Genomic DNA, 19,489 nt, shown 5'->3' on the forward strand with positions numbered 1-19,489 from the left:
TACGTTATTTCTTACCTTCAAAATAATGTTACAGTTTGTAGCATTTATTATACTTTATTCATTCAAAAAAGGACAATAATATTATCAGATGATAGATCATAATATATTATTTAGTACATTTAAATAAATAGGTTATTATTCTCCATGTATTTTTAAAACTTTTATATTATGCTACATAATATTCTCTACCATTATAATACCAAATATATCACTGACGATCTAGGGACATCACATTCAATCAAAACTCCATCAAAATGTGAAAACGATTCTCTCACAAAGTATCGACATAATTAATGCTCGAATTATTGAACAAAATTATTAAACGAATGCTGGTACAAATAATATATAACAATATTTATTACTAAAAATGTATTTGATTATATAAAAGTAAAGATTATGCATAGAATGTATGCTATGTACATTCTAATAGAAAAGGAAAATGAATAATACTGTATCGATTATATCTAAGAGATAAATTTCAATTAATATTTATAATGTTGTATTTTATATTTATTACAAAATTATTATAAGCTCCAAAAATATACAATGCTCAATGATTATATATATATATATATATATATATATATATATATTCGTGCTGTTTAGTTTATAGGATACATTTGCGCGTATACTAAATAACAAAAATTTTATTTGATTTTATATAAAAATTAAATGTTTTAAATTTTCCAAATCTCTTATTTTAAAAATTTTCAGTTTAAAATTTTGCAAAATTAGTATAAAATGGATAAAAATTATAAATTTGTGAAATTCCTTCTCTTTATTCCCGAAAATCACTTATTTTTGTTTGTTAAGATTATTAATATTTGTTAATATTGATTTATGAAATGTATTATAATGTATTACACTTATAAAAAATAATATTATAATTGATATCAACACATAAATCAATGTACAATTTGAAAAAGTATTTTTAATACTACACATTCTTGTAACCAGCATTAAGTTCATAATGATATTATTTCCAGATCATTAATCTAATTACTTAGACAAATTTATACATAAAAAAAATTGAAACTTTAACATAAGTTTTAATGAGTTATGAGAACACTTGATATAAGAAAAAAATTGTTGTGTATTTTTCACTATTAAAATATTTATAAAACTATTACCGCAAAATTTTAATTTTTTGTTTTATCATAACAATAAAATATGTAATGACATTACATATTATGATATATATGTATATTAAAACTATGCATGATTTTTATGTCATTAGTATAATATGTACATATACAGTTTATAATAGCATTGTTGACATTCTAGCAATGGGTGAATTATACTAAATAATAAAACTTATTTTTAATACATATCAAACCATGAACATTTAACTGTAAAAGTATGAAAACTTATATTTGTTGATATTATCAAGCTCCTTAAATGCATTATATATTTTTCTATTATTTGTATTCTGATTACGAAATCAAAATTAATTTTATTATGCTTAATAGTAAATTTTATATATTTATACATAAAAGAATTAAATTTTAACTCAAATTTTATTTATGTCTATCACTTGATTCATTGCATTGTTACCATATTCTTGACAACAATGCTTTTACATTATTTGATCTCATAAGCATTTTGATCTTATTTGATCTCTTAATTATTTTATCACAATAAAAACAAGGTCATATATCTTTTAAACTAATTTTCAAGATCTAGTTAAACAGAAGCATTCAACAAAGCGTGTTTCAGGTATAAACTTATTACATAAAACTTTTTTTCGGTACGTCTGGATTTAAACATAACTATAAGTCCTCATTAAGTCACAAAAATAAATTAACAATACATGTGCGTTTGTTGACTTTAAGTTATGCACATTTGTATAATTTCGATAATTTTATAAAATTGATAATGCTTCATATTGACACAGAGGACCTTTTTTCATATTATAGATGCTGTTAGAATGCAAAGTACATAATAGTTCCTTTCATAATTTTAATGTACAGTATAATCCTATACAATATTTACTTTCATACTAAATACTCACTATTTTTTATTTCTTTCTGGGCCCGAATTATGATTTATAGAATTTTCAATATACTTATTATTTATACAGACTTTGTTACAGTTTTTATGCAAATTACAAGAAAATAACTAATTATCTTTTAATCATAAATTCCTCTATACATTAAATTTAGCAGATTTTCTATTTATTAAATACAATAATGTTACTGAATATTCTTCTTACTTTACTAATTGTAAGTGACAAAGCAAATCATATTATCAATGATTTTATTCACTTTGAAATATATTATATAAAAAGATCCTCTATGCGAACAACAATTATTTTTAAAATTATTATATTTTGTCTTAAATGTTGTACTTCTCGTAAGTATTGCAGATAAGAGGGTACTGAATATATATTTAAGCATATTTATGATATTTTAAAAATATCACCAATTAATTTCTAAAGTAAGTCTATATGAAGCTAAAAATCGTTTGTAATGATCGAACCTGCAATGTAAATATGTAGCACATTTATATTGTATGCAAAAATATTAACGAGTCATACATTTGTTTAATGATATATTAATTATCATCAATTTTTATAATTTTTTAGTATTTTCGAAAGACATGGCACTATGTACATATGTGTAATGAATGTTATTATATTCGAAATATGTTTATCAATAAATTTTAATAATCATTATTCGCGATTTCAATCATGGTCAAGGCTTCAATTATTGACATTTAAGAAAATAAATAGGAACATAATTTAAATAAATCATACGTCCGTTTAAAACACTATCATAAACTATGATCACAAATGACTAAATTTGTTTTACAGTAGAATGTTTACACCAGTCCTAAATAAAATTACATCATATATTCTATTTTAGTGTGATATCAAATAAATTTTTTAAGAATTTTTATATAATTGCATCTTTTTTTACATCTATCGTTTTTCTTCACCAATATCTTCACATAATCTGAGAAATATTAATGTCTTAAAAGTTGTATAAGTTCATACATACTGTATCACAAATTTAGATTATAGAAAATTTGTTCTAATGTGTTCATTAGATGTGCAAAATTTTATATTTATATATCCCTGAATAAAATCCTTTGAACAGTAATTTTTTTAAGAAAAAGGAAAAATTATTTAATAAATTTTCTTGTATTCGATAGTGTATAAGAAAAAATAAAAAATTAGTGAAAAAATTTAATAATATAACTATTTTTATCATTTCAATGTCAAACAATTTTAAATATTTCCGTTCAAAGGTTAAATATATAATGATAATATTTGTTTATAATTAAAACTTTTATCGAATATTAATTATCAATAGAAACATCTTTTATATCGTCTTTGCTGATATTTTGGTTCATTTGATCATTTTCGTATTCTACAAAATCATCAAATAAACTTGGCCATGCCTCTGCATCATCGTAAACGCTAAGATCATCACCGATACTTTCAGCAAAATTTAAAAACATATTCCATGTATCTCTAGGTATGCCTCGAACATGATGGCACTCCAAAAATTTAAGCCATCTTGACAAAAGAGGTGGTTCACGTATTGTGAAAACAAGCTTCCAGAGAACAATTGCCATATCAGCTGGTAATATTCTTTGACCGGAATTAACATCTAAACCGAATCGGAATGTAAATCGATAGAGATCTTTGAATAAATCATTGTTTACAGTTAATTCTTGAACAATTTCTGGTAATCTTGCTTGTATACCACGTATACTGTCTACCTTCATTGCTCTCAAACCTATTACAAATTCTTGACGTGTAAATTGGCACATCTGTTTAGCATTTAATTTCCAAGCAAGAACAAGTACTTTAAATTCGTCTGGTGACAACTGTAGATCATTACAAAATCTTTCTATACCATCAGCTAAAATTACATCTTCATGTGAATCCTATAAGAATGGAAAGCAGACATCACTCCAATGTGACAGGTACATGGATGAGTATAATAATAATAATGAACCTCCAAATTTCACCTTATATTGGTCAAATAAAGCATTTAACTTGTTTTCTGATGGTTCTTTTTGTTGTTTTGATTCAGTGGTTGTATTAAGACCAGATGATGTTCCAGATCTGCCCAATGGTGATAACCGTGCATAAAATCCCCTTGACGAACGTAAATTACTTTGTACAGTAGGCATAGACCCACAATTATCAGATCCTACATTATTGAATGTTGATAGTGTGTTTCCATTTATATGTGCTTCAGGCACTAAGGGCCCAGTTTGTTGGCAAGAATTTAAGAATGAACCTCTCAATTCCATTGTTTCTAAAATCATTACAATTATAATTTATAATTAAGGTTATATTAATACAACCTTAATTGTATATAACTTTATTAACATTTATTAAGTGTATCAAAATGATATGAAAATAACAAAAGTAAAAAATATAATTTCTCCTTATGTATGAATATATATATATATGAAATTACAAACAATATATATTAAATGTAGAAAATAATCATATTACCGTCTTTATAATCAAACGATGAAGAGCGAGTGGCAGTGGCTGGTGGAAGAGACACCTTAAAGCACGAAAAACAGTTTCCCATTGATGCTGTCCGTATTTAATGTTAAAGACAATTATTCCATGCATCAGTAGTTCAGTCTTACATTGGCAGTCTTGATCAAAAGCTAAACAACAAAACCAAAAGACAAATAACAATGTAACATATTATGTATATTACAATGTATTACAATAAATTAAATATATTATAAACATTCATGTGCTTTTAATACACACATATATATATATATATATATATAAATAGTTAACAGTTTTCATATATTGTAAACTGGTTAAAAATCATTATATTGATACAAAGAATTTTCAACTAGATACAAAATAATTATTTTGTTGAAAATATAAACTTAATACATGGATATACAGTAATATATTGTCCTAAATTCATAATTTCACTATTGAAAAGATATTGTAATATAAAAAGTACGATATATTAAAAAGATCTTTTACCTTATTATTGAGGAGGATTTTTGGTCTACCTGGGTCACAATAACCCCAGTAAAGACCCCCCGCAAAATATCTTGCTTTGCCTTCATTCATTAAATTCCCACAAAGTATTTATTTCGTAATTTGTCGTAGCTAAAGTTAACACAATACTTCAGTTCCAATTCCTTTGAACATTTCATTTAAATGACTTTTAAGTTGAGTTTGTATTTGACTAAACAACACCGTCATTTGTAACGATGTAACCTCATCAAACGATATAATGACAGTATCATTTCATGTATGAGACATATAGTCAAACCGATTTATTTCCTATTATGTATCAAAGAAGTCTGTATAAAAAAACACAGAAACAAAGATATATTCTTCGTATTTCAACGCATAATAAAAAAATCCCTTCAAAATGAAGCAACAACGAAATCTTTTTCGTAAATTCAGTGTTGATATGCTATGGAAGTAATAGTCACTAGGAAAAACATATATACCTTAATAAAATTGCAAATCTACGCAAAGAATACAATTGTTATTTTGTTTGTTAATTTATCGAACTTATTTGGTAAATATTTTTCGAATACAATTGAAAAATATAGTTAAATATATAAACTTATTCAAATAATGCCCAATATTTATATGAATAATTTCTTATCGGTTACGATATGCTACAAATTATATTTATACCTTTATACAGAAACCTACATCTTATATATAACCCATGGTGAGAATATATCTGGCAACAGTGTCGATGTAAACATAACCAAGTCAATATAAACTCTTTGTAAACAGTTTATGAAATATTTGTCTTTGTGATAATGTAAGTACATTACTTGTATAATTAATGTATATACTAAATATTGCGATAAATATAATGTAGTACAGTAGAATATACAATAGTCATGTAATATACATATATAAATATAAATTTGTTTTATATTTCTATTGGCTAGTTGTTGCACATACAATCGCTTATTGAAATTTAAAAATAGATCTCTCAAATATATATTTCATAATTTCTAGTTTGACCTTTTTTCAGTAATGTGACACAGTAATATTACACATTTTTTTTACATCAAGACTTTGTAAATTTACAAAACCATAATATTGATATGTTCTCAATTGTAAGAAAGGTTAAAATCAAATAATTATCAATAAAATATATTTCCTTATTTCCGAAGAATAAAGAACTGCAAATTTCTTAACCACTAACATTACTATTTACGATTAAAATTATGTCTGTGATTGCAATGGTAATAATTTACTGACTAGGTTATGTTTACTTCGAAACAGAAATCTTAATGTAGCGCTGTTGTCAAATTTATTGTCATCATCACCATCGTTTGCACTTGACATATAATACACAAAAAATAATTTTAGTACAGCATGGCTTTGACAATTGTGCAACAAAATTAACGCACGGAAGCAGTGTGATTTTTGACAAATATTAGTAAAAAGTAGTAATATAGTTACATATTCTTTAATATCAAACTTTAGTGGAAATTTTTATTGAGGATAACATAATAATTATTTTTAAGGGCAAGGTATTATTACAAATTACACACACACACACACACACACGTGTAGCTTGTAGAATATGTTATCTTTTTAACTATGAAAATGTTACTTTTCTTTTACTTTAGATTTTTAATTTAGAATTATATATTGAAAATATTTGGGATTACGAAAATTAAGTAATTTCCTTGTAGTAATAATATTTAAGTAGTTATAGTATAAGTAGTTACAATATCTATATACATATTCCCAATATACGATTATAATCGTGAGTTTATTTAATGGCGTATAATAAATGAATACTGATAAATGAATTTTCAACTTGAAGTTAATGGTAATAACAATAATGTGATAAAGTACTTAGTCCAAAATATATTTTTTTGTGTTAAATAAAATAAAACTTAGTAATCAATCTTTCTTTTTGTAATTTATAACATACTCAGTTTTCAATATATAAATGTATTCTTTTTTACAAATACGAATTATGTGTTGCAGATTGAACATTCCAACATATTTTTTAATTAAAAATGCCAGAATTACCACGAATTACAAGATCTTTGCGTATGTTTACAAACCTTGGACGTATTAAAAGTACAAGGGAACTACAACCAAATGATTTATTTAAAAAAGAAGAAGAATATAAAAAATTGAAAAGGTATTTTATAATTGATATTTTATGGAAAACAAATATTTGGTCATAATTGAATCATTAAGTTATTCATAGAATATTTCTTCAGGTTTCAACTAAGAAGATTTATAATTTATATTTACCTAATTAATTAGGACCTGGATAATTTACAACTTGTCATGACTATAATGTTATAAATGAAAAAATATAATAATCTGTGTAAAATAATTCTTCTATATCTTTAGTTTATCAAACTACTATGTAACTGATATTTATAAATATATCTATTACAGTGAGTTTAACTGGCAAGATTTATGCAGACATGTACCCAAAGATGCTTTACATCATGTTAATAAACTACGTCAAATTGCTGTAAAAACGTTTGGTATGTAATATCTTTAAATAATAAAATTAAAAGTTATTATTTATTTATCATTATTTTAGGAGAATGTTCTTATGAACTCATAGATGAATTTTTATTGTTTACTCTACGATTACTAATCAATGACAAGTTGTTAACTAATGAAAAATTCGTAATTTTAAAAAGGAAAGCTGCAAATTTAACATTTCAAGATGCTCAGAATATGATGGAGGTAAATATGTACATGTAATTTTATTATTTATATATATATACGAATCAAAATATTTGATATATGTTTTTATAGATAATTAGAATAATTCGAGAAAGATTAAAAGAAAATATTTTAGTACTCATAGAAAATAGAGAAACAGATGCTGATAATATTGAAATATCAGAAAGTAAGTTGTTTGGCTCAAAAATTGAATATAAACCTGCAAGAGTATTGTGGCCAGATACTGAAACACTTCGCAGTATGTCTTTAGGAAATATTATTCAAAGTACTGACAATTTTTCGATGAAATATAGAAATGAAGATACAAATCTGTGTAAAACTAAAGTTTGTATCAAAATTTGTTTATATTATTATTTATTTTTGAAAATATTTTAATTACAATTATATTTTAATTTCAGTTTGATAAGGCAATATATAAACAAAATTTGGAGTCATGTGCAAATTATTTTACAGATATGACTTTGGAAGAATTTGAAGAGTTTATTATAATTAGTAAATTAAAAAATGAAAATTCAGAAGATGAATTACTTGATCTTTTAGGTTGTGAATCTATAGAGTTTATACAATACATTATTGAACATCGAAAAAGTATTATAGCTTTGAGCTCTGATTCAAAAGTACAAAAAAAGTGTAATACCCAAAGACCTGTGATCAGCGGACAAGTGACTGTACAGTCTGAGAAAGAGAAACAGCTACTGAAACAAGTACGAAAGAAGGAAAAAAAATTAAATAAGATATCAAGTAAACGAGAAAAAAGAGGAGAACCTGAAGAAAATAGTTTCGAATCATTAGAATTATCCTCAAAAAGGAATGAAGCATTAATAGAAATGCATACACCCATATTTGAAAAAAATGTTACGGACAGAAATATGCGAGAAAATATTCCCTTTGTATTCGACTCCAATATATCTAGTAGAACAACAGCTGGTTATGTATCGAAACAACAAATAATGTTACCACAGAATGCAGTAAGAAAAGATACAGAAATGTTTGAGGAAGTTTCTATACCTCCTCCAGAGTCTAAACTAATTGATGTAAATTACAAACCTGTTATGATAGATTCCTTAGATGATACTGGACAAATGGCTTTTAGTGGTATTAAATCATTAAATATAATACAAAGTATAGTATTTGATGCGGCATATCATACTAATGAGAATTTATTAATTTCTGCTCCAACGGGTGCTGGAAAGACCAATGTTGCTATGTTAACTATAGTACATCAAATAAAGCAACATATTGAACATGGTCAGTTAATGAAAAATCAATTTAAAATAATTTATGTAACCCCAATGAAAGCTTTAGCAGCTGAAATGACAGCAAATTTTAGTAAAAAACTTCAATGTCTTGGTATATCCGTTCGTGAATTAACTGGAGATATACAATTGACCAAATCAGAAATTCAACAAACGCAAATGATCGTTACTACCCCAGAAAAATGGGACGTTGTTACTAGGAAAGGTACTGGAGATATATCTCTTACTAGTATTGTAAAATTATTAATTATCGATGAAGTGCATTTGTTACATGGTGATAGAGGGCCTGTAGTTGAAGCATTAGTTGCTCGAACATTAAGACAAGTAGAATCTTCACAAAGCATGATAAGAATTGTTGGACTTTCTGCAACTTTACCAAATTATCTAGATGTTGCAAGATTTTTAAGAGTGAATCCACATGTAGGACTCTTTTATTTTGATCATCGATTTCGACCAGTACCCCTTAGTCAAACATTTATTGGTGTAAAAGCTACATCACCATTGCAGGAAATAAATTACATGGATCAAGTATGTTACAATAATGTTATAGATATGGTATCTAAAGGACATCAAGTAATGGTATTTGTACATGCACGAAATGCTACTGTTAAAGTGGCACAAACATTAAAAGAATTAGCGATGAAAGATGGTACACTTAAGTTATTTATACCTGAAGGTCAAGCAAAATTTACAAATAAAGCGTTTGCTAAATCACGCAACAGGTATCTAATTGAATTATTTAGCAGCGGATTATCGGTACATCACGCTGGTTTATTGCGTTCAGAAAGAAATTTGGTTGAAAAATATTTTGCAGAAGGTTTAATTAAGGTATTAGTATGCACGTCAACATTAGCTTGGGGTGTAAATTTACCTGCACATGCAGTTATTATAAGAGGGACAGAAATATATGATGCAAAACATGGTTCGTATATCGATTTAGATATATTAGATGTTTTACAAATCTTTGGTCGTGCTGGTAGACCACAATTTGATGTATCTGGTCACGCTACTATTATTACTTCTCATAATAAATTATATCACTATTTATCGTTATTAACAAATCAAATACCTATTGAGAGTAGTTTTATTAAATATTTGGCTGATAATTTGAATGCTGAAATTGCATTAGGTACAATATCAAATGTAGAAGAAGCTATAAAATGGCTAAGTTATACTTATTTATTTGTTCGAATGAAGTTAAACTACCATGTTTATGGAATTCTTCCTCAAGTTATTATAGATGATCCGAATCTAGAACAAAAAAGGAAAGAATTAATTGATATAGCAGCTAAAGCGTTAGATGAAGCTAAAATGATTCGATATAATATAAGTACAGGAGATTTGAGTACGACAAATCTAGGACGTATTGCAAGTCATTTTTATCTTAAATATGATACTATTGAAATTTTTAATAGACTTACAAAACCAATTATGAATGAAGCAGAAATACTTGCTATGATATCTCAATCTCAAGAATTTGGACAATTGAAAGTACGAGAGGATGAAATGAACGAATTGCAAGAGTTGATTCAACAATATTGCGAACTTAACGTTCAAGGCGGTGTAGAAAATATACATGGCAAAGTGAATATTTTATTGCAAACATACTTATCACACGGTCGAGTTAATTCATTTTCATTGATATCGGATCAAGCATATATTGTGCAAAATGCAGGACGCATATGTCGAGCATTGTTTAATATTATGCTAGGACAAAATCGTGCAACAATGGCTGGTCGTTTATTAGAAATGGCAAAGGTAATTGAAGTGCAACAATGGAGTTTTAAAAATCCTCTGTGTCAGTTTCATTGTTTACCTCCAGAAATTATTAATAAAATAGAAGAAAGTGATTTGACAGTTGATAGATTAAATAATATGAACGTTAAAGAAATTGGAGATATTTTGTATAATCAGAAAGTAGCAGTATTGGTGAAGAAATGTTGTGAAGAATTACCTGCATTAGAAATGGAATCAAATTTACAACCTATTACTCGCACAGTTTTAAGAATACGTTTGAAAATATATCCTCAATTTCGATGGAATGACAGTGTTCATGGTAAAACTTCAGAACCATTTTGGATATGGATAGAAGATCCAGACAGTGATTTTATTTATCATCATGAATGCTTTAATATGACAAGAAAGATGGTTTACAATAAACTTGAACAAGAGCTTGTGATGACTATACCATTACAGGAACCATTACCTTCTCAATATATAGTAAGGGCAACAAGTGATCGCTGGTTAGGTTGTCAAAATATGCTACCTCTAACATTTCATGATTTAATTTTACCTGAAATATATCCACCACATACTAATTTGTTAGAGTTACAACCATTACCTGTAAAAGCATTAAAAGATCCACTATTTGAAAAGCTTTATAAATTCTCTCATTTTAATCCAATACAAACACAAATTTTTCATTGTTTGTATTATACAGACAATAATGTCCTATTAGGAGCTCCAACTGGTTCAGGGAAAACAATTGCTGCAGAAATTGCTATATTTAGAGTATTTAAGCAATATCCAACGCAGAAGATTGTATACATTGCACCATTAAAAGCTTTAGTTAGAGAACGAATAAAGGATTGGAAAGTTAGACTAGAAGAACAGCTAGGAAGACAAGTGGTAGAACTAACTGGAGATGTATCACCAGATATTAAAGTTATAGCAAGTGCGAGCGTTATTGTAACTACACCAGAAAAGTGGGATGGTATTAGTAGAAGTTGGCAAACAAGAACTTATGTCAAGAATGTTGCTCTTATTATTATAGATGAAATTCATTTATTAGGAGAAGATCGTGGTCCTGTATTGGAAGTTATTATTTCAAGAACTAATTTTATCTCTAGTCATACTTCAAAAAAATTAAGAGTTATTGGACTTTCTACAGCATTAGCTAATGCAGTGGATTTAGCTAATTGGCTTGGTATCAAAGAAATGGGCCTTTACAATTTTCGTCCGTCTGTACGACCTGTACCGTTAGCAATTCATATACACGGGTTCCCAGGGAAAAATTATTGTCCTCGAATGGCAACAATGAATAGACCAACTTTTCAAGCAATTAAACAACATGCACCATCTAGTCCATCTTTAGTGTTTGTTTCATCACGCAGACAAACACGTTTAACTGCACTAGATTTAATTGCATACCTTGCGGCAGAAGATAATCCTAAACAATGGTTACATATGTGTGAGGAAGAAATGAACACTATTCTAGATCACGTACGAGACTCAAACTTAAAACTTACACTTGCATTTGGAATTGGGCTTCACCATGCTGGTCTTCAAGATAGAGATAGAATGATTGTTGAAGAATTATTTGTTAACAATAAAATTCAGGTATACATTAAAAATATTATATATATACATTATTTACATCCTCAATACTTAATCATTATATTGCATTAATGAAGTAACTCCTTTTAACAAAGGAAAGATATTTCAAACAAATCAAATTTGATAAAATATTTTATAAAGTCAACCAATTAATACCTACTAAAATAAAATAAAAATATCATATTTAGGTGTTGATTACAACAGCTACTTTAGCTTGGGGTGTCAATTTTCCTGCTCACTTGGTTGTAATAAAAGGAACAGAATATTATGATGGTAAACAACACCGTTATGTAGACATGCCTATTACAGATGTACTTCAAATGATAGGACGTGCAGGCAGACCCCAATTTGACACTGCAGGAGTGGCAGTGGTTCTAGTACATGACTTAAAAAAAAATTTTTATAAGAGGTTTCTACATCAACCATTCCCAGTAGAATCAAGTTTACTAGCTGTTTTACCAGATCATATAAATGCTGAAATTGTGGCTGGTACAATTAAAAACAAACAAGAATTATTAGATTATTTAACCTGGACATATTTTTTTAGAAGATTAATGAAAAATCCTAGATATTATGATCTAAATGCTTTAGAACCTAATACAATTAATCAGTACTTATCTTCTTTGGTGGACAGTACATTAAAAGTGTTAATAGATTCACATTGTGTGATATTTGACGAGGTACATAGCATGAAATTAAAATTTTATTTCTAACTTGTTATACAAAGGATAATTTACAATATTTTTATTATTTCTAGGAAGAACAAATTTTATATCCACAATCAATGGGTAAAATAGCATCATTTTATTATTTATCACATCATACTATGTTAATGTTTAAGGAATCGTTACAAGAACATTTAACATTAGAACAATGTTTACGTATTTTATGTAATTCTTATGAATATAATGAATTACCAGTAAGGCATGACGAAGAATTATTAAATGAGTAAGTATCATCTTTACCAATAAATAAAAAAAAGTATTTTGAAAATTTTATTTTGTTCTACTATGTTTAATGTGTAAACAGGGAATTAAGCAAAATGTGTCGTTACCAAGTAGATAATTACTCATATGGTTCTCCACATACAAAAGCATTTTTATTACTTCAAGCACATTTTTCAAGACTTCCTTTGCCATGTGTAGATTATATTACTGATTTAAAATCAGTACTTGATCAATCAATTAGGATTATTCAAGTATGTATAGTTAAAAGAAAACTATTATATCACTTTACATGCATTATAATTAAAATACTCTTCAATCAATATATATTTACTTTTAGGCAATGATAGATACAGTTGCAGAACATGGATGGTTAGCAAGTGCACTTATGATAATGAATGTGCTTCAGATGCTTATTCAAGCTCGATGGATTGATGAATTTGCAATTACTACGTTGCCACATGTAAATTCAGAACATATACAATTATTTTCGGCATTGTCATCATGTCTTCCAAAATTGTGTTTTATTATGCGCAACAAATATAATATACTTGTAGAAGTGCTTGGTAAAGACTTTCAAGAAGAGCAAATATTTCAAGTCAGTAAATATATTAAACTTTTAACTTATAATATTGAAGGTAAATATTGAAAATAAGAAATTATTAATTATCAACAATTTTAATTCTAGATACATCAAGTAATGAGAGAGATGCCAATGCTTCATATCGAGTTAAGTATAGAAATGCACGATGAAGAACAGAGAAACCAGAAGTTTATATCATTAAAGACTGACAATTCCGATCATATAAATATTAGCAAGGATCAAGATTATATACTAAATATTACAATGAAAAGAAAAAATAAGTCTAATAACTTGAAAGCACACTGCCCTTTGTTCCAAAAAGGAAAGGATGAAGGTTGGTTTTTGGTTTTAGGTAATACTTCTAACCTAGAATTATTAGCTTTAAAACGAGCATCTGGAATAAATGAACAACGCAAACATTATCAATTACAATTCACAGCACCATCAAATCTAGGTAATTTTATTTTTGTACATATTTATAATTATTTATATAATTTTTCATCATGTATAATAATAACTTCCATTGTTCTTTTTTTAAACTAAAAATCTAATTTTTTTTTCAAGGACAAACGACTCTAGTGTTTTATTTGATATCCGATTGTTACATAGGACTGGATCAAGAATACAATATAAAACTAAATATAATACCTTAAAATATAAATTTTATTCCACTTAATAAATGTGTTAATTTTTTCTAAGAGGTAAATGTAAACAAATTATTTTGTTAAAACTTATTGTTGTGTTATTAATATTTATAAAATTATTTTAATAGCTGTAAGTACTGCAATGAAATATATATTTAAATTATAAATCTTTTCGATATTTAATTTTTTTAAAAGGGTACATATAAATTTATATATATATATTTTTTATTTATTACACGACTATGAAACATATATATGGATTGTTTTATGTTTTTCATACAAATGCATATCTTATCAATTTAGCGTACAAAGATAAAAAAAGTAACATTCGAAGGATCAGTTTTATAATTTCACATATTATAAATCAATGAATTTAGTTTTAAATTCACTTTTAAAAGTAAAAAAATAACAAAAGAAAATCATATCTAACATTTCATGAATTATAAATCATATGTATAGTTTAATATGAAAATTTTTTCTTCTAACATTAGTATTTTATCAAAAGTAAAAGAATATCAATAATGGTATAATATATTGTGTAAACATTTTTCCACACTGATCCTCCTTTACATTTATATTATGATATTGTAACAATACAGTATTTGTTTGTAATTTCTTATGCTAACGAGGAATAACAAGATAGTAGGGTAGGAAGGATATGAGATCATTTCATTGCTTTGTTTTAAAGAGAACGTGATTAAGTTGTACACTATTTACCTGTAATATTTCACTTGATATTGACAAGTGCAGACTGTTCATTCTAATGACCTAGAAGAGGTACATTTTAATTCTAAAGTTTTAGCATTATGCTTGTGTAAATCCCTGAGATAAATAATGCAATTTGTGACAAAGTATTTTCTATTCATTGATTTTATTAACATTTATTGTCTTAGTAATCAGAAATAAACGTCAAATGTTATTAAATTAAATTTAAAATAAAATTCTTAAATAGATAATAATTTTATATTAATGTATGTTTTCAATTGACAACTAACAAAGTCAAATTTATCCATTGTAACAAACATTTTTCTATATCTAAAATATAATTCATAAATATTTTAATGCTTTAACATTTAATAGACAAAATATAATTATTCCGTTTTCGTTACCTTTTTATGTTATTTCTCTAAAACTTTAAATTAATAACATCAATGTTCAATATATTTTGTTATCTTATACAATTTTTAAAGATACAATAAAATCGACCAGATAAATTAATAGTTGAATATCTTCCTTTTTCTCTCTTTAGATTGAGTCTCTCCCTGTTCCATCAATAGATTGAACTTTCTGCCTTTTTAGTGTATATGAAATGCACTTTATATATTATTATTATTTCTGTAATTGTAGTACTAATCAAAGCAAAGAAATACTTAAGCTCCTTCCACAATAGAAATTTGGAAGTACTGATTATTTCTTGTAAGTAATAAACCGAAATATTTTTAAAGCAAAAATTTGACAATAGTACATTTCTACTCATCACATTCATTGCAAATATTAATATATTCTTTCTCAAGCAATTGAGAAAATTTCACACGATATAGTAAATTGCAACTTGATCTTAAATGTCATTATTTTTTTTAAATATAAAACAAATTTTTTAAAAATTATAATTAATGCATCTTTATGATTAATAGGTTATTACTGCCGTTGCTTTTTTTTTTTTTTTTTTTTAGTACTTTCTTTCTGCAAATCCTCTGAACAACAATAAAAGTGTATATTGTATCACTCAAGAACCAAGGAAGCACTGGCATAACTAACAGAACTATCATTCATATTATTGCACTGATTGCTTTGAGCATATTTAAGAAACTTCAAGTTCATTCTTTGGCCATTAGTATTCCCTTTTAAAGTATGAATTGCCTGTTAAAATATTAATTATAATTTCAAAAATTGTATCTCATTTCATAAAGAATATTATTATTACAATTTAATATAACTATATAAAATTTATTAGAGAAATCATTAATTCCAAATATTGAAGACTTATATGTATGAATAGTAGACTAGAAAATACATCAATATTTGACATTTTTTTAATGAAAGTAAAAATATACTTAGAATTTAAATAAATAAAAGTTATTACCTGTAAAAGAACACTAATAGGATGTCGGCCACATATTGTATTACCATATTTTTTAAGATAATCGGTAAACATTGTGGGATTTAATGTTTCTATAATGTCCATACCCTGTAAATTGTTATATAATACATAATAATATAAACAAGTTTGAACATTCGAGTTTATAAGCAAGTATTTAAACACTTATTTAAATATATGAAATATTTGGAAATAAACAATGACATTATGCTTAGATTTTACATACCATTTTATCAAGATTTTGAATAGATCTGTAAATGGGGCCACAGGATCTATCGTAATAGGTATAACGAAAACGCTGTCCCCAATGACAAAAATCCGAAGATATAACAAGTAATGTTTGTGGATCAGCCATATATGGTGCTAATAATCTTCCATAGAGTGCTTCTTTTTCTGGACTTAATGAACCCACTAGTATAGGAATTATTGTGAAAGAATCTTTAAACCTATATTGATATAAAATTTGAAGCAGAAATTTATAATAAATGAAAATGTAATAGTAATAATATGTATATAATAAATATAATAATAAACATACCCTTCCATAACTTTTGCAATAAATGGCAATTGCATTTCAATGCTATGTTCTTCTTCATCTGTGTTTAAATCCATCCACTCAAAATGTCTAGTCTCTTCAAGTTCTCTGTACACTGTCACATGAACAGAAGCCTATATTTAAACTAATCTTTGATGATAATTCATATTTAGAATGTAATTAATTTTAATTTTGAATATAGAAATAATTTTATTTAAATTTAAATATTTTATGTTATAAAATTTATACCTTGCTGATCAATATGTAGATCATACAATGGAGTTTGATAAATCGATGCAGAAGAAAGAGCACAGCCTGCTAATCTGACGTGATGTGATGGACCAAGAATAAAAATCCTGCGCCTATGTAATAGTAATATATACTTATGTTAATATATGTTTAACCTCCTATTTGAAATAAAAATATAAAAAGTAAATAATTTTATTTTTGTACATAAACATAAAATTCATATCAAAAATTAAGAAGAATAATGAATTAACAATATATTTATATAATTATTAAGAGATTACATATATGCTGTTGATTGTTCTAATTATTTAAGGATACTATTTTTGATAATATACACAAGAAAGACAAAATTGAAAAAAAAATATATTTTCATGCTAAGTAAATTCTATTTAAAAGAATTTGAGCTATTGACTAAACTAAACAAGTATGAGATATAAATAAAGATTTAGAAGTACAATATTGTTGCATGTCAAACCAGAAGCTTTTTATATTAAATTTTATTATACTTTATAGAACATATATTATGTCATCCATTTAAACATTTTGTTATAAAATACTAAAAAAAGAATTCTTTAAAAAACTTACACTACAACAGGACTAATCTGGCGGTATGCAAAACCAGCACATGATCCACAATAGCTGTAACCTGCATGTCTGTGAAATTTTGTTCGTATTTCAATAAAGATTCTTTAATCTAAATGAAAATTATTCTAATGTACTATAATTACTGACGGGGCAATTATTGCCCTAGCAGGTCCATGTGATAAGTCTGCTGCACCCAACCAACCTTCTAATTGTTTATTTAAGTCCAATCCTGTACAAAATATTCAATATATATATATATATATATATATATTCCATAAAAGATACAGTATTAATTACTAAAATTTAAATTTAATCATAGGTTTCCAAAATTATCAATGACAGTTTCAGGATATATAACAATGTAATTCCATAATAAAAATTTCTGCAGAAAAAAATATATTATAAAGTACATTTAACATACCATAATAAACTGTTTATTAATTTATGCTTTTTCCTTTATAATATCTGTCGTATAATACAAATAAACATTTCTTTTTTCATTTTTACGTATAAATTTATTCTATGTGTATAGTAATATGAACATATACTTTGTTTAAAAGTGGACTACAATGTAAAAAAACGACATTTTTATAATCATAATTTATCGAAATATTACTTTACAAAATACCTACAATGTAATAGACTTAGTAGAATTATAACAATTATTATTAATAATCTTTATACGATTAAATATCAATTTAAATATTAGCACATCATTGTATTAAAAAATATCGAATATTAGATGCATAAATTTGTGGTTATTTGTCAACGTACTTGGCATAGAATATACAACGATGAATGTACACAAAGGCAAAGAAAATATAAGAAATAATTCTCATTGAATTATAGGCAATTATTATTAAAAGTAAACAAATGAAGAATATAATTTAAATATTGCTTACCAGAACCTGCGTACCAACTACCAGCATGAGTTGCTCTTCTAATTAATGCCATTTTTCACTTTATTACGCTAATTTTTATTTTCTCTATTCACTTTTTATAATAAATATCTTTCTACCGTATTTATATTTTTATAAATGGTTTATTTAGTGCATCGATGATTAATCCTACTTATATATAAAATGTTTATAAAACTAATCACAAAACTTAACTTTTACTTTGCCATGAACCATACGCTTTTAATAACGTTGTATAGTACATTGACACAAACTAAAAGAACATTTTTTAAATGTAATAAAACAAGAAATAGATATTTCAGAACCTACATGCTAATCTCTCACAAATCTTAAAGAAAGATTTTTTTGTATTTCTTTTGCAATTAAACTAAATAACCAAAGTTTTTATATGTCAGAAGTTTAAAATACAAAATTTCACTGAAATACAGTAATTTCAGTGATAAATCAGAAATACCTTTTATTGTGGAAAAAAGATGATTGGTGTGAAAGCATTTCAATTATTTTGAAATAAATAAAAGAGTATACAAATGTAATTATATCTTCTACATAGATTAACTGAAACAAAAATATATAGAAAGTCAAGAGGAAAACAGTAAATATAATGTAAAACATAAATAATTGAAAAAAGAAGATAATGTGTGTA

At 25.9% G+C, this 19,489-nt stretch overlaps 3 protein-coding genes across 3 annotated transcripts; 1 reads left to right on the top strand and 2 right to left on the bottom strand.

Annotated features, from left to right (window-relative positions):
• Positions 1-976: 976 nt before the first annotated feature.
• Positions 977-5,435, bottom strand: LOC132907058 (DCN1-like protein 3). The gene is made up of 4 exons (XM_060959805.1): positions 4,979-5,435; positions 4,475-4,638; positions 3,979-4,271; positions 977-3,894 (listed from the first exon to the last, which is right to left on the bottom strand). The coding sequence occupies exons 2-4, from the start codon at positions 4,554-4,556 to the stop codon at positions 3,301-3,303; spliced, it is 969 nt and encodes a 322-aa protein (XP_060815788.1). The 5' UTR covers positions 4,557-4,638; positions 4,979-5,435; the 3' UTR covers positions 977-3,300.
• Positions 5,436-6,664: 1,229 nt separating this feature from the next.
• LOC132907051 (activating signal cointegrator 1 complex subunit 3) lies at positions 6,665-14,629 on the top strand. Its single transcript, XM_060959793.1, has 12 exons — positions 6,665-6,812; positions 6,974-7,133; positions 7,400-7,491; positions 7,551-7,699; positions 7,772-8,023; positions 8,098-12,294; positions 12,480-12,971; positions 13,049-13,239; positions 13,321-13,489; positions 13,576-13,833; positions 13,924-14,272; positions 14,383-14,629. The coding sequence occupies exons 2-12, from the start codon at positions 7,006-7,008 to the stop codon at positions 14,469-14,471; spliced, it is 6,366 nt and encodes a 2,121-aa protein (XP_060815776.1). The 5' UTR covers positions 6,665-6,812; positions 6,974-7,005; the 3' UTR covers positions 14,472-14,629.
• Positions 14,630-14,975: 346 nt separating this feature from the next.
• On the bottom strand, positions 14,976-19,184 carry LOC132907059 (protein MEMO1). The gene is made up of 8 exons (XM_060959806.1): positions 18,832-19,184; positions 18,077-18,158; positions 17,930-17,998; positions 17,345-17,457; positions 17,099-17,210; positions 16,787-17,006; positions 16,546-16,650; positions 14,976-16,322 (listed from the first exon to the last, which is right to left on the bottom strand). The coding sequence occupies exons 1-8, from the start codon at positions 18,881-18,883 to the stop codon at positions 16,185-16,187; spliced, it is 891 nt and encodes a 296-aa protein (XP_060815789.1). The 5' UTR covers positions 18,884-19,184; the 3' UTR covers positions 14,976-16,184.
• Between the last annotated feature and the right edge of the window lie 305 nt (positions 19,185-19,489).

Source organism: Bombus pascuorum, chromosome 5 (genome assembly GCF_905332965.1).
Source record: "Bombus pascuorum chromosome 5, iyBomPasc1.1, whole genome shotgun sequence".
NCBI classification, from domain to species: domain Eukaryota; kingdom Metazoa; phylum Arthropoda; class Insecta; order Hymenoptera; family Apidae; genus Bombus; species Bombus pascuorum.

What these genes read in the sequence shown, in the direction of transcription:
- LOC132907058 (XM_060959805.1), bottom strand. Translation starts at nt 4,556, where the DNA reads ATGGGAAACTGTTTTTCGTGCTTTAAGGTGTCTCTTCCACCAGCCACT. An exon ending in ATCGTTTGATTATAAAGACG is followed by an intron (nt 4,272 to 4,474) that starts GTAATATGATTA and finishes TAATGATTTTAG; the next exon opens with AAACAATGGAATTGAGAGGT. An exon ending in CTTTATTTGACCAATATAAG is followed by an intron (nt 3,895 to 3,978) that starts GTGAAATTTGGA and finishes CCATTCTTATAG; the next exon opens with GATTCACATGAAGATGTAAT.
- LOC132907051 (XM_060959793.1), top strand. Translation starts at nt 7,006, where the DNA reads ATGCCAGAATTACCACGAATTACAAGATCTTTGCGTATGTTTACAAAC. An exon ending in ATGCTCAGAATATGATGGAG is followed by an intron (nt 7,700 to 7,771) that starts GTAAATATGTAC and finishes ATGTTTTTATAG; the next exon opens with ATAATTAGAATAATTCGAGA. An exon ending in AATCAATTAGGATTATTCAA is followed by an intron (nt 13,490 to 13,575) that starts GTATGTATAGTT and finishes ATTTACTTTTAG; the next exon opens with GCAATGATAGATACAGTTGC.
- LOC132907059 (XM_060959806.1), bottom strand. Translation starts at nt 18,883, where the DNA reads ATGGCATTAATTAGAAGAGCAACTCATGCTGGTAGTTGGTACGCAGGT. An exon ending in CAGATTAGTCCTGTTGTAGT is followed by an intron (nt 17,458 to 17,929) that starts GTAAGTTTTTTA and finishes ACTATTACATAG; the next exon opens with GCGCAGGATTTTTATTCTTG. An exon ending in TCTACATATTGATCAGCAAG is followed by an intron (nt 17,211 to 17,344) that starts GTATAAATTTTA and finishes TTCATGTGACAG; the next exon opens with TGTACAGAGAACTTGAAGAG.